The 15,309-nt window shown below is 46.9% G+C and overlaps 1 protein-coding gene and 1 long non-coding RNA gene across 4 annotated transcripts in view; one reads left to right on the forward strand and one right to left on the reverse strand.

Moving 5' to 3' along the window:
• The window catches only part of LOC140404037 (uncharacterized), a 60,823-nt gene that overhangs the window by 3,384 nt on the left and 42,130 nt on the right, over positions 1 to 15,309 (forward strand). The window lies entirely within an intron of this gene.
• The window catches only part of lgmn (legumain), an 88,493-nt gene continuing 81,276 nt past the window's right edge, over positions 8,093 to 15,309 (reverse strand). For 2 of the 3 annotated variants that reach the window (XM_072492364.1, XM_072492373.1), the window contains exons 11-14: positions 14,324 to 14,521; positions 12,171 to 12,341; positions 10,969 to 11,036; positions 8,093 to 10,033 (exon numbers count right to left, since the gene is read on the reverse strand). In XM_072492364.1, the coding sequence (XP_072348465.1) occupies positions 9,991 to 10,033; positions 10,969 to 11,036; positions 12,171 to 12,341; positions 14,324 to 14,521 (480 nt within the window). In that variant the 3' untranslated portion in view covers positions 8,093 to 9,990. Of the gene's footprint in view, positions 10,034 to 10,964; positions 11,037 to 12,170; positions 12,342 to 14,323; positions 14,522 to 15,309 lie in introns of those variants that run through there. The other variant, XM_072492382.1, reaches the window with a different exon arrangement.

A 15,309-nucleotide genomic window follows, 5' to 3' on the forward strand; every position in this document is an offset into this window, starting at 1 on the left:
AGGCACAACGGAGAATCTCGCCAGCGGAGAATCCATTGTTTTTCAAGAAGCCTGCTCTAATCAGGCAAGCTAACTAATATTGAAGAAAGAACCTTTGCTAAGGCAACATTGGACATAAACAATTTGTAAAAAATTCTTAGGCTGGAGTAAGGAAATCGCTAGACAAGATATTTATGCAAATTCTTCATGAAAATCAAACAATCTGCAACTTGTGTTCCAGAGGTAAAGTCCCTGTATCAATTTCCATCCGCAGTTTACAGAGCTAAAACTAGGTCATTCATTATCACCTGATTTGTACTAAAGCCAGTTACAAGAAAAGCTCAGCTGGGGTCATGGGAATTAATTGCATTGGACTTTCACACGGTTAATTCTACCAGAGGCAGGGTCAGATGCCTGTAACTCATACGAGAAGCCTTGAGGTAAAGGGGTGGGGGCTTTTATCCACGGACAAAGTCCTACTTGCCCACAAAAAAGGCAGCCGTGGAGGTGGATGATGGTGTCATGATATTCAAACACACACATCATGATAGATAGACCAACAGACCAATTAGCACACATAACACGACAGCCAATCACAGACAAGAGCAAACACAGTATAAGACAAGAAACACGACACCTGGTGGTCAGTCCATCTGGAGACAAGGACAAGGACAGGACCTGATTAACAAGACACTCACACTGTCACCATGTGCTGAGTACCAAGACAGATCTGTAAATAACAAGTTGGAATAAAACTGCGTTGTACCAATCGCAACCGTGTTGGTTCATCTGTACCTCAGAGCACCCAACACCACATGATACCAGTGAGTGGATCGATACCTGCCGGCAAATCTGCCATCCTGAGCCATGGACTTCCACAACAAACTGCAGCCGTTGCAAGTCGCTGGGAACCTGGGCACCAATTGGAAGATCTTCAAGCAGCGATTTGAACTGTACATGCGAGCCAACGAAAAACAGGGTGCCTCAGATGAAACAAAGATTGCCATGCTCCTCACTACCGCAGGTCAGCACGCGATCGATGTATACAACTCCTTGGTGTTCGCGGAAGGCGAGAACCAATCTATATATGACACGGTCCTCCTCAAGCTCGACCAGCACTTCAACGTTGAGGTCAATGAAAGCGTTGAGAGGTATATCTTTCAGCAACGCCTGCAAGGTAAGGATGAGCTCTTTCAACCCTTTCTGACGCACCTCCGCATACTCGCGCAGTCCTGCGGTTACGGCACCACCTCAGAGTCCATGATCCGGGACCAGATCGTTTTTGGCGTTGCCTCCAGTGGCCTACGCCAGCAGCTTCTTAAAATTAAAGGCCTGACCTTAGCATCTGCAGTGGAAGCCTGTGTCCTGCGTGAAAATGCGACCAGCCGCTTTGCCCAATTTCAGGCGACCGAATCGGCACGGAGGGGGTCCCAAGCGATCGAATCGGCAAGCCAGGCCGCCCACGAGGCCAAACGCATCCAGGCAATCGAGTTTCTCCCGGCCCGCGGCCCGGACAAGGGCGGCCGTTTTGCGCGCTTTTTGAGGTCCCCCGCGTTTGTGCGCGCAAAAACCAACGGTAACATCGAGGGACGCACTGCGCAGGCGTGCCTGACGCAAGACCGAACTGCGCATTCGCAGTGGCGTAACGAACGTCATGACATCATGACGTGCGGCAACTGTGGAGCTGCACATTTAAAAGGGCAATGTCCTGCAAAAACCCAACAATGCCTACGCTGTGGCAAGGTGGGCCACTACGCTGCCTACTGTCGAGCGGTTCAACCGATGGATCCTCCACATCTCCGACAACCTCGCAGACACGTGCGAACCATCCAGCCTCCACATCAGGACATCCAACCCAACGACACAGATGACCAAGACGCCTTCCGGATTGCGGTCATTGATGTGAACCAGGTCAACACCATCAATCCGGCAGACGAATGGAGTGCCACCCTGACGGTCAACCGATCGCCGATCACTTTCCGGCTGGACACTGGCGCATCCGCCAACCTCATAGCATGGTCAGCATTCTCTGCCATGAAGGTCAGACCACCAATCCAGCCATCCCGGTGCAAGATGGTCGACTACAACGGGAACGTTATCCCGGCCATGGGATCCTTCCAGCTCCAGGTGACACACAGAACACACACGGCCACACTCTCGTTCGAAATAGTTGGCTCATCGAAGGACTCCTTGCTGGGCGCACAGGCATGTAAGGCTCTCCACCTTGTACAACAAATTCTGTCTCTCTCTCCAGACGACACATCTGACTTCCCGGATAATGAGTTCAACGCACAGCTCCAATTGCTCCTCGCCCACAACCAGGAGGCATTCGAAGGCATGGGACCACTGCCATACACATACCGAATTCGCCTCAAACCGGACGCCATCCCGGTTGTTCACGCACCTCGCAGGGTTCCTGCGCCACTTAAAGACCGCCTCAAGCTGCAGCTGCAGGATCTCCAGGACCAAGGGGTCCTATCCAGGGTCACGGAGCCCACGCCATGGGTCAGCTCCATGGTGTGTGTCAAGAAGCCCTCTGGCGAGCTCCGCATCTGTATAGACCCCAAAGACCTCAATAATAACATGATGCGGGAACATTATCCCATACCAAAACGGGAGGAGATCACCAGTGACATGGCCCAAGCGAAGATATTCACGAAACTGGATGCTTCTAAAGGGTTTTGGCGGATCCAACTGGACCCGTCCAGCCGAAAGCTGTGCACCTTTAACGCCCCTTTCGGCAGATTCTGCTACAACCGGATGCCATTTGGCATCATCTCGGCATCCAAGGTCTTCCACAGAATCATGGAGCAGATGATGGAAGGCATTGAAGGGGTGTGCATATATGTGGACGATGTCATCATCTGGTCCACCACACCGCAGGAGCACATACATCGTCTCCAACGCGTTTTTGCCCGCATACGGGAAAAAGGACAGCGCCTCAACCGAGCCAAGTGCGCCTTTGGCCAGACCGAATTGAAGTTCCTGGGGGACCACATCTCCTGGTCAGGGGTCCGTCCGGATGCAGACAAGGTGAGCGCCATCACAGCTATGCCGCGGCTGGCCGACAAGAAGGCTGTCCTACGATTCCTTGGTATGGTCAACTTCCTAGGGAAATTCATTCCCAACCTTGCCTCCCACACAACGACTCTGCGCCATCTCGTAAAAAAAAATCTCCAGAGTTCCAGTGGCAACATACACACCAGCTGGAATGGGAGGAGCTCAAACGCAAACTCACTACGGCACCAGTGTTGGCGTTCTTCGACACATTCTCGTCCCACCAAAATCTCAACTGATGCCAGCCAATCCGGCATTGGAGCAGTGCTCCTGCAGAGGGATGACACGTCATCATGGGCCCGGTTGCCTATGCATCACAGGACCTGATTAACAAGACACTCACACAGTCACCACGTGCTGAGTACCAAGACAGATGTGTAAATAACAAGTTGGAATAAAACTGCGTTGTACCAATCGCAACCGTGTTGGTTCATCTGTACCTCAGAGCACCCAACACCACAGATGGGACTTCAATTGCATTACGCACACGTGAATGAACCTTTCCAGACTGCCCACATCTGCCTTGCGAACTGTCAGCAGGCAAGCACAAATGGCACTTACAAGGCGTGATCTTCCGGCCTCGTTACACTCGCGCTCAACCGCTCGCTGCATCTCCATGCCAATCCCTGGATCGTGTACCCGTTCCGGGGGCAACTCTGTCCCTGCCTATCTGCCCCCGGACCACCCATAACCCGCACCGGCTGCCGAGGCCTCAGGCCGTGCAGCAAAAGAATATTGCCAATAGGGAATTGGCTATTGTGGTTAACTGAGCACTTCACACAACACAAGTGTATTCCTGTGGGTGGGCGGGCCATGTAGCATGCGGGAGTCATTACCTAGCTTTTCAAACAGACCATGATGCCTGGACAGTTTATCTGAACACTTCGGGAGGCAACACCACACACGCAGCAGCCAACATCCGAACACCCAGGGGATGGGGCACAGCTCCAGTGACATGTCCATGGTTAGAGGGTGGTTGTGCCACGGGGAGGGGCCAGCACCGGCCCGGGTGATGTTATGAGCGAGTGTTTGGGGTACAGGGTCTGGGGCCTGGAGAGGGAGGTCCACTGCAGCCTGGGGTATGTGGAGAGGGAGTTCAGAGTAGGGTGGTGGGGTGGGAAATCGATGGGGGCATCGATGGGCGAATGGAGCCACTGCTGTTTGTCGGTCTAACACACTCTCCCAATGCCTTACAGGTATCGAACGCAGGGATGTTGGACGCAGTTGGTCCCAGACCCTGTACCCCAGACACTCGCTCATAACATCACCCGGGCCGGTGCTGGCCCCTCCCGTGTCATAACCACCCTATAACCATGGACATGTCACTGGAGCAGCACCGTCTGCTCAGGATTGATGCTGCAACCCCTGTGCCGGATTCCGCCCCATACCCAGAGGACCCGGCCGCCCATCAGGCCAGGATGGGACCCAGAGCGGGAGTCCCACTACGGCCCAGGATGTATCGGCGCTGCAGGAGGCTCCGCCTCAACAAGGAGACGGTGCGACACCTGTGCCATATCCTCGTGGACCTGGTACCACTTGGAGGAGGAGGAGGGTACCCGCTCCTGGCCATTAAGGTCACTGCAGCCCTGAACCTTTATGCGCACGGGATCATTGTGTATCTCAGCCACAGCCCCCAGGTGCATTAGGCAGGTCACGAATATCCTGTATGCCCGGGCGGAAGACTACATCATTTTTGACATGGGCCAGGCCCAACAGGATGCCCGGGCAGCAGATTTCTCCACCATTGCCAGGATGCCCCAGGTCCAGGGAGTCATAGATACCACGCATGTTGCCCTGCGCTCACCGGGCCATCTGGGAGTGCCCTATGTTTACTTATAGGGGTTCCACTCCCTGTACAGCACGTGTGCGACCATCAGATGCAGATAATGCATGTGTGTGCACTGACAAGGTGCCTGAGTGGCACTGCCAAGCTGGCTGCAACACTGCCAGGGCAAGGGTTCCTAGGTGCCCAAGTGGCACTGCCAAGGGTCAGGACCCGAGGGGGGGCCTTGCCCGTGAAAGGAGGGTGGAGAGGGGTTTGAAGGGTAGGGGTGTGCAGGGCAGGTAAGTAGGGCCTCTGGGTGGTTTGGGGGGGGGGGGGGTGACAGGTGGGGGTCCTGGAAGGGAGGGGGATTCCCAGGGACACCAAAGCGGGGTGTCCTCACTTGGGGGTATTGGGTATTACCCATGTGTGTGGGGGGCCCACAAGCGCACTTAGAGATCGGGACACCCTTTCAAAATGGTGGCCCGATCTTGGCGCTCAGCTCCCCAGTGCAAACAAAATTCGAAGTGTGGGCTAAACCGGCGAGAAACACCCCAGGGTCCAAAAAAGTGACTAAGTGTCACTGAATAGCAGTGTGGAACTCGCATGCAGAAAATTCCCAGAAAAACACGGGTCGTCATGGGCGGAAAGGGGGGCCATTTTGGATGGACTGGTTTACGGTGCAATTAAGTGAGGCAGAACTGGTGGGGAATGATGGGGGGGTGGGGGGAGGGAGGGGGGGGCGGTACATAGATACATAGAAGATAGGAGCAGGAGGAGGCCTTTTGGCCCTTCGAGCCTGCTCTGTCATTCATCACGATCATGGCTGATCATCCAACTCAATAGCCTAATCCTGCTTTCTCCCCAAAACCTTTAATCCCATTCGCCCAAGTGCTATATCTAGCTGCCTCTTGAATATATTCAATGGTTTAGCATCAACTACTTCCTGTGGTAATAAATTCCACAGGCGCATCACTTTTTGGGATGAGAAATATCTCCTCGTCTCTGTCCAAAATGGTTTACCCCGAATCCTCAGACTGTGACCCCTGGTTCTGGACTCACCCAACATCGGGAACATCTTCCCTGCATCTACCTTGTCTAGTCCTGTTAGAATTTTATAAGTCTCTATGAGACCCCCCCCATATTCTTCTGAACTCCAGCGAGAACCATCCTAACCTAGTCAATCTCTCCTCATATAACAGTCCCGCCATCCCTGGAATCAGTGGTAAACCTTCGCTGCACTCCCTCAAGAGCAAGAACATCTTTCCTCAGAAAAGGAGACCAAAACTGCACACAATATCCCAGGTGTGGCCTCACCAAGGCCCTGTATAATTGCACAGTACAAAGTCTTACAACACCAGGTTAAAGTCCAACAGGTTTGTTTCGATGTCACTAGCTTTCGGAGCGCTGCTCCTTCCTCAGGTGAATGAAGAGGTATGTTCCAGAAACACATATATAGACAAATTCAAAGATGCCAAACAATGTTTGCATTGTTTGGCATCTTTGAATTTGTCTATATATGTGTTTCTGGAACATACCTCTTCATTCACCTGAGGAAGGAGCAGCGCTCCGAAAGCTAGTGACATCGAAACAAACCTGTTGGACTTTAACCTGGTGTTGTAAGACTTTGTACTGTGCTCACCCCAGTCCAACGCCGGCATCTCCACATCCTGTATAATTGCAACAACACATCCCGGTAGTGGGGAATGGAGACGTAAACCTCTGGTAAGGGCCGTGACGTAGAACATCCTGGGCTAAATGAGCTGGTTAAAAGGACCCAGATTTTTGTGCACCCGAGGAGTTTGAAAGCTGAGGCGATTTTTCTGCAGGAGGCACATCTCCGGGTGAAGGATCAGGTTAGGTTGAGGAAGGGATGAGTGAGATAAGTATTTTACTCTGGGTTTGATTCAAATTCATCGGAGGTGGCCATTTTGTTGAACAATAGGACGGGGTTTGTGGGGGCCAGGGATGTTCAGGACCTGGGGGGGGGGGGGGAAGATATGGGATGGTGAGTGGGGTGTTGGAGGGGACTGCGGACTGCCGGTGGTACACGTCAATGTACATGCGCCCAATTGGGACGACGCAGTGTTCATAAAGGGGTTAGTGGGAGCAATCCCGGACTCGGATATGCACCAACTGATTATGGGTGGAGATTTTAATTGTGTGAGGAGCCGAAGATGGACAGATCGATGGGAAGATAAAGGGGATCAAAGGATGAGTTTCTATCCCCAATTCCTGTACTCCTGGTTTAAAAAATGTGGAAAAACCTGGGGCTGGGTCATTAGCTCCATGGACCTGACCACTCTCTTCACCATCGCCCCTCAGCTATAATTAGCTTTATGCACAAATGAAAAATTCCTTGAAGGGAATTGAAGTCAAGTGATGCCCCATCTATACAACAGGTGTGGCCACCCAAATACCAACAGATCTTGATGTCCTTCCATTTCTGCTGTGACGTTGCTTTGGTGGTGTTGGCAAGAAATGTGGAACGGACTGCAGAATAAACGTACAGATGTGAAGCAAGCACTGCACTGAAGGGAAGGGCAGACTGGGAACATTCAGAAGTGAACAGGACAAAATGTGCATGATGCTTATTAAGCTTTTGTTTGTTTAATCAGTACTAATGGACCCATTTACTGGCGTACAATTGTGATTTCCTTTGTAGAGATCTTGACTGGATTACTTTGGATTTTGGTATTTAATATCGTAATTAAAGGGCATGGTTTACTTCTTGGGTTGCTGTCAAAATAACCAGATCAGGGAGATAGAAACAGGTTGGTAGTTTTAAAGGTAACGGTTTCACGTTGATCGTTCATTTTCATCAAACGAGATGGGGAGGGGTTGTCATTTACTAAAGATCACCTGACATAGTCGGACCTTGAACTCTGGCAGTACCTTATTGAAAAATAAGCTCATGAATGAAGCATATACTGCCGTACAAACCTTAAAAGTGCCAGGCAACTACTCAACTAAGCCAGTTCTTTCAGTGTGCCGTAAGTATAATCATTTCTTTTGCCCAAGATTGTAGACAAACATGGGTGTCATGCCCAATTAATCTCAAGTGCATACGGTAGGCTGAGCCAAGAAGAGAATTGGTCTGCGTGACTCCTCGTCAGACAATTCTAATCCAACTACTACATTCCAAACATGGAGGTCGACAGAGGAAGAATAAATAAGGTTCACAGAAAGAGTGTTTTGCCGTGGGGAGTTGAAAGAAAATGTAGTTTGAATTCTGGAGAACAATAGGGCAAGAATAATGAGAAGGCAACTGAACAAAATTTCTTTGACATAGCATTACTTATTAATTGACATGTTTTTATTTCTGAGTTACAATTCCGAACTGCAGATACCAAGTGAAAAAAATCAATAACATCTATCTTAGCAAATCATACAACTTTCTCAATTGTTGTATTCAATACCATCTTTGCTAATCTCCATTCGTCAATCTAAACAGTACATAATCGACCAGCCTCCTTATTTTCTTCAGTTTAATATATATATATATATATTTTAAAATCTTGGTTCAGCGGCAAACTTTTGAACAGGAAATATGAAATGTGCCCACGCAGCGAATGGGTGTATGTTAACAAAGAATGAAGAGGATGAGAATATGATTAACAGCAATTCACAGAAAGTATCCACTCACTGTGGAGCAACGAAGAGGCAAAGTATCAGAAAACTGTGAAGACAGAAATAAAGACAACAACCCTCAGAACCTGGCAAAAAACCCATGACATTTAGAAAATCTAAGATTTGGGTGCCCAAAACTAATATATTGGGAAGAGTTCAGAGATGACTCAAGCGTAGCTTCAGGGCTTCAAATGACTGTATTGAGACAATCAAAACTGAACTAGGTTTTTACATTCCAGTTTTCTCCTCTGCTGAAGCTCAATTTTTGCTGGAGTTCCACATGTATTTGGTGCCTTGCCCAAATGGTGGTTCTTTATGAGAGGTGGGGTGGAACATCAATACACTACTGCCAGTTTTGTACGCTGGTCAAAGTTGAACACCTGTTATATACACCCAGCCAGATTTTCCTTTATTGAACCGTCTGCTACTGTCCATCTTCATCCTCAGTTGAATAAATGTCAACATTCCATGGAAGGCATCACAGCCCAGGACATCTGTCTTCCCACCTGACATCTTCACTGAACCTTTCATGTGGGGATGACAAGATGGCAATCAGCAGTTAAGGGAGGGGGGGGTCACAATTCACTTGGGGACTCAGTTGCTGTGGCAACATACACTTTTTACAAATATGTTATAGTCTGGATCTATGAATAGACAGTAGATGCTCCAACTTTCTCCCTAGCACACGGCTGTCTGGGAATCTCTCCCACTCTTACTGCCTGCCATTGGCGTGCACTGGGAGGATTTCAACAGAACTTTCTTGACCATCAAATCCTGTGATGGTACTTGAACCCGGAGCTTCTGGCCCAGAGGTAGTGACACTAACCGCTGTGCCCCAAGACCTCCCAATCAGCAGTAGCTCACGTTTAAAAAAAAAAAGAAAATGCTGGAAATATACAGGTGTAGCTTCCTCAAAACATCTTCAACTGCTTGAAGACCTTCCCCTTTTGCTAGCTTGAGACATTAGGAATATATTTTCCATTAGAAGATAGCATATTACATGGATTGAGACAATGCTAGACAGAAGACATCTATGAGTACATTTACGTGAACATGTTTGATGTTACAACTGGATTTACTACTGAAAGTTTGAGATTTCATTTTAAGCAAGTCGAAAAGGTAAAATATTTGTTTTTAAACATTTGTTTATTGTTTCAGTTAACATCTGGATTACAGTGACAGAAGTGCAATAATTAGTGATTTCCCCTCACCCCAATTCCTTGTGATTCACTTACACACCAATTGCACTCAAGGAAAATAAATCACATGCGGTTACAAAGTGCATATTGCACAGAGAGCAGCTCTGCGTCAGTAAGGCAACTGGAGCACAAGACTGAAAATAATCATCACTGAAACTGTTCTAATAATCGATACATTTCACCTGACAATCCATTAGTAATGAAGAGACAAAAGGCGGGGAATGGGGGGTGGGGTGTAGAAGGGAGATCCCTTTCACAGCAAATTAAACAGAAATCAAACGTAATGTGTTCAGTTATTCTCAATCCCTGAAGTCCCATGCGAGATAAGGAGGGAACTTTTCTAAACATATAGTTTGGTCCCTTTTAACTTCTCAATAGGCACACTTTATCCATGGCTTGAAGGATGCTATAAAAAGTAGATAAGATGAGTTATTCAAATGATCTACTTATTCACTGTGAAACACAAATTATTGCTGGATCATCAATGAAATAAAAGATACCAAAAGCTCAATCTACTTTCACTGGATTGGATTCAAAATATTGCTGGGGGCGAGGAGAATGGAGGAGTCCCTATAAAGAGTACTATAAAATACTCACATGGTACCATTCCTCCCCTTCAGACTAGTGTTGGTGCTGGTATCATAAAGATTCCAACTTTACCACCAGCTTCTTCCATTTATTGCTTGTTTTACGTGAATTTAAGTCACTACATTGTATAATGTTAATTACACAGAGGACATAATAATATGGGAGGGGCGGGTGCCACATCCCTCCAGAAACCACGCTGGCGTGAAACAGACCGGCTCCTCACCAACCTGCCCCGTAGCAATAAAGTGCTGCGGAGCTCATTAATGAGGGCCAAGTGGGACTTCCACCCCTCGTCCGTTTGGCCGGCAGCTGTATTAGTCCCAGCAACTCCAGGAGGGCGTCAGTGACAACTGCCAGGACTGCAGCTAAAGAGGGGAGCTAAAGGCCTAGAGTACCTAAAACAGCTAAGTTTAGGGTCTTGGGAGAGGAGGGTTTGGGAGCATTCGGCAGAGGGTGGGTTTAAGAGAGGGAGTTGGTAGGAAGGAAAGGGGTCCACCATCTAAGTGAGGAGCAGCCCTGAGATTGGCAAAGTACAGGCCCCCGAAGGACCTCCCCCCCAAAATAAAATTCTTGCTGCCCTTTAGCCCACCTCGCTGGGGGTGATCTCGTGGGTGGGTGGCGGAAAAGTGGCGGGATAGCTGTCAAGCCCATTTTATGTGCCCCCCTTGTGGGAAACCTGCCCACCAGGGGCACGTAAAATTCAGCCCATCACTCAAACAATATGTTTTGCTAAATTGAAAACACAAGCATTACCTGTTTAGTGAGAAACCTTCTTCACAAAGATTGACTAAAGCATAAAGTTGTCTCAGTGCATATTCATACTAAAGAGAAAACAGCAATATTACAAATAGATATGAGCAGTTCTTTGCTATTTCTTTAGCATTGAGAATTAAGTTAGAACAAAGTTCAGTTTAAGGGTTCAATGTCCAATTTTAAAACGCTCATCAATAAATTTTTTGCAAGAACTTTTTCGCAACACCGTAACAAAATCAATGACTATATGTTCACTAAGCTCCAGTGATTCGGAAGTCAGATAGTCCATAGACCTGCTGTTTTATGAAGAATGATAATTGAGAGACAATTGCTGTACCACAATATTGGTTTGTTAGGTTACATATATGACACAATTGGGACGGACATCAAGGACGTTGTTTTTCCCTGTTATTTTCTATTGGTCCTGATTGCAATAACATGCTCAGATGCAGCTCCACTGGGAGAAGATGCCCTCCAGCTCCTCAACCAAGAGGTTAGCTTTCCGCTGTGTTGCACATTGAGCGGGGTCTGGGTCACCAACCTGAACCCCATGTTATCTTAGCCAGACGTTTACTGCATTTACAAAGATTGTGCAGCCAGCAGCAGTGACCCGCGTTTAAGTTGATTAATCTCAGCTAAGCTGACAGCGGGGATGGAACAGTCTCCCGAAAACAAGCAACACACATCTAGATTCCACACAATCAGCAAGCTAGGGAAAAGGATGAGAGTTGGGGCCGAACGCTTCCGATTTCCAGCCTGGGAATTCTACTGATGGCATGGATGGCCGACAATGACAAGAGTGGACTCTGCTGTGCTGGCGCCCAGCAAGCCAGCACCCTGGCCCAGCCTCAAACAGGAAAGAATCCCTTCTATTTGAAGCACAGTGGAATGTTACTAGAACTGTCACAGCACAATGATGAAGATGGGAAGCAAACCTTCTCCCAGTTTGTGTTAATTTGTTTAAAGCGGAGCTATCTCCATCCTTCTGTAACAGCTATGGCTTGATCTCCGTTTTACAACAAGCTGGTAACAAATGTAATCTTCATTCTCTTTTTCTGTCATCATGCAGAATCTAAATTCTGATGGACACATTTCGTTAGCAAACCTCCAATGCGACTGGTGCCCTCATAAAGCAATACCTGATCCAACAGACAAAGTATTTTTGTAAAACTAGTTTTTAAATGAACTCATTATATATTTACCAGTGGTGCGTGCCAGTTAAAGCAGCGAGTTTTGAAGTGATAATTTGCAGCTTGGTAGCAAGCATGATCACGGATACGATTTCGGGAGTTTAGAATCTGCGCTGCTTGCTCCTCAGATTCTGTGACAATGGACACAATCTTTTGCATGGTCTCCTGGATGAGATGCTTATTCTGCCAAAAACAGATATGCTGGTCAATATTCAAAAAACAGTATTGCATGAAGAAACCCAAGCATGTGCAAACATTTACAAAATATATACGGGAGGGTGCATTCACTTAAGTCTTCCTGCTGCTGGATGTATCTATCCAGAGGGGTCATTAAAATCGCGACCTCAAAAATGTCATTGTATGCTAAGAATGGGTATCACAATAATTATTTCCAAGTAAAAAGGTACTTTACACAAGAGTCCTTGGTTAATACGTTTATAATGCAAGATTTTGCATCAAATATAACATGTCCAAAAACAACAGGATTTCGGCCTTTTGAGAAGGCCTGAAGAACCATTCAGTTGTATCGAGCCACGACTAATAATAAAACAGGTTAATCTGATTAATAAATTTTTTTTTCAACGGTCGGGTAGATTTCTGTCTAATACATCTGCTGGTTCATTTTATTTTAACACCTGACAACCTTGTCCAGTTCTTGCTTTGAAAAAACAGTAATAATATTAAAAGCAAAATATTGCGGATGCTGGAAACCTGAAATAAAAACAAAAATGCTGGATAAACTCAGCAGGTCTAGCAGCATCTGTAGAGAAGAGAAACATCTGGACTCGAAAGGTTAACTCTGCTTGCATTTGCAACAAACTTCCTTGGTGGTTCAATCATGAAAGAAAATGAATTTGGTCTATTTCCCCTCCCAAGTCAGAGTGCAGTCATTCCTTTAATATTACCAATAGAGATTGTCCAGTAAGGAACAATTGGAAAATGGGGGAGGGGGGGGGGGGGGGTGGGGTGGTGGGGGGAAACAGAGGGAAGCTTGCATTTATATATTTTCACGTCCACAGGATGCCCCAAACTGGTTAAAGCCAATAAGGTACTTTTGACATGTCGTAAAGATTGCAATATAGGACCACGGAAGTGAATTTGTGGAAAACAAACTCTCTCAAGCTGCAAATGTGATAATGGCCAGATAATCTGTTTTTGTGATGCTAATTGAAGGGTAAAATTATCCAGGCCAGACTGTCTAACTCCCCTGCTCTTCTGATATACAGATATGCGATCATTTATATCCACCTGAGCAGGCAAATTGGGCCTCAGTTGAATGTCTCATCAGAAATATGGCAACCCCGACAATGTCGCACTCCCTCACTGACGCACTGGAGCATCTGGTTTGATTGCGGAGCTCAAATCCTGGAGTGGGATTTGTAGACAGTTGACTGACAATTTTAAGAGGTCGTTAAAGGATTAAAATCTCATCTTTGCTGTGGTTACTGAATACCCGTTTGTTTGTACAACTGCTTGAGTACTTGGGGGCGTATATACCTTTTCTTTTAAGTATCTTCTTCAAATAAGTTCCCCCCCCCCCCCAGTATTTAAACTACAGTAGTGTTTTCTCTCAGAGAGCTCTTCAAGATTGTTAGAAGATTTTGTTCCCCCCGTGTCCATTTCAAAGGCACGGCTCCGGAGATCTGCTCATAACGGAAACTAGATGAGTAGCTATGGAGGGTATATGGGGAGTATTAGTTGGCATGGGGGGAAAGAGTGTAAGAGGTGAAGATTTGAGGATCTGACATACATCATTAAAATTGGGCTGATGTACCAGTAAATGGAGGCAGGCGGTTAGCCTGTTGCCTTGCCATCCATCCACCTCAGTTGCTGCCTCAGTAGGTAATGGGGCCAACTCCATCCCACCCTACCTCGACAGAATGAAAATATGGTAAGTAGCGGTCTTTTCGTACTACCCGCCTCCTCCACGAAACCCCCCCCCGATGTCAGGGTAAATTCTATTATAAACCAAACAGATTAATGTAGATTCACATTCTCAATAGAGAACTATATAATCCTATGATACTAATGGAATTATCACTAGACATGGTTCACTGCAGACAATACAAGTTTGAATTGATTATTCAATATCTCAACCATTTCCCACAACCATAATTTCAGAGAGTAAGAAAACGTCAGGTTGGTGACGTCTGTGTTGTGCTCACCTGCAGGAGAGCATTGATCTCCAACAGGTACTTCTGAGCCTTCTCAATGCTGTTTGTGGTCATATACTTCCGTTTAAGAATGGAAAGAGCAACATCTGGACTTGGCACTGCATCCACAATATCTGGCAGAGGCTGTCTTGTGTTGAGGGGAGCCTTCTTAGAGCCCTGGAATGCATTCAGTTTCATATGGGAAAGTGTCTGAGGATTGAAAAAACAAAGTATGAAACGATTCCTGTATTTAGTATTACCTGTAATGAGCAGCTTTCAATAGTGTGAGCTGTGTTTAGTGCCAACAATCTTGTCTGAGTCACAAGGTGTGCATGCCCCATTCCAGAACTTGAGTACGTGACCCAGGCTGCAATTTCCCAGCTCCCTCGCAGTGGGAGGGGCAGATCGCCATTGTCTGCCAACAGGAAGGTTTCCCATGGTTCTGCATAAACTACGGCTCGACCTGCCGCTAAGAAATTTGCTGCCGCTATTTAAAGGAAATCAGGAGAATTCTCCCCATATGGTCACTTATTCCTCAGCTAACACCAGTGGTCATTATTTGTATGACTCAGTGGTGTCCAAACTGCTGCCTGCGCAATTGCCTGTGTAATAACATTTCAATAGTAACTTATCTGCAAGAAAATGAAACATGCTACTTCAAAGACAGGATCTTGAAATATAACGTTGCAATGGGGTATTTGTCATTGTTGATTCTGGTATAACATTGGAAATCTAGCCTCTTGATGAAATTCGTTACCACAATTCTCCACCATCATTTCAGATCAGAGATGGGAAGAGATACCACATGCACTGGAGCAGGTGAAAAAGCCATAAAAGTCTGACTTTGTGTGTTGGGGGGGGGGGGGGGGAAATCACATCCAAACCAACTGGCTATTTTATAACAAACTGTATTAATTTTAATTTCAGGGCTTCACTATCTAGGGGACTTTCCAAAAGGCAGTCAAATACCTTTTTGAAAGGCAAAACGCAAGGCGAAA

Source organism: Scyliorhinus torazame, chromosome 2 (genome assembly GCF_047496885.1).
Source record: "Scyliorhinus torazame isolate Kashiwa2021f chromosome 2, sScyTor2.1, whole genome shotgun sequence".
Taxonomy (NCBI): Eukaryota; Metazoa; Chordata; class Chondrichthyes; order Carcharhiniformes; family Scyliorhinidae; genus Scyliorhinus; species Scyliorhinus torazame.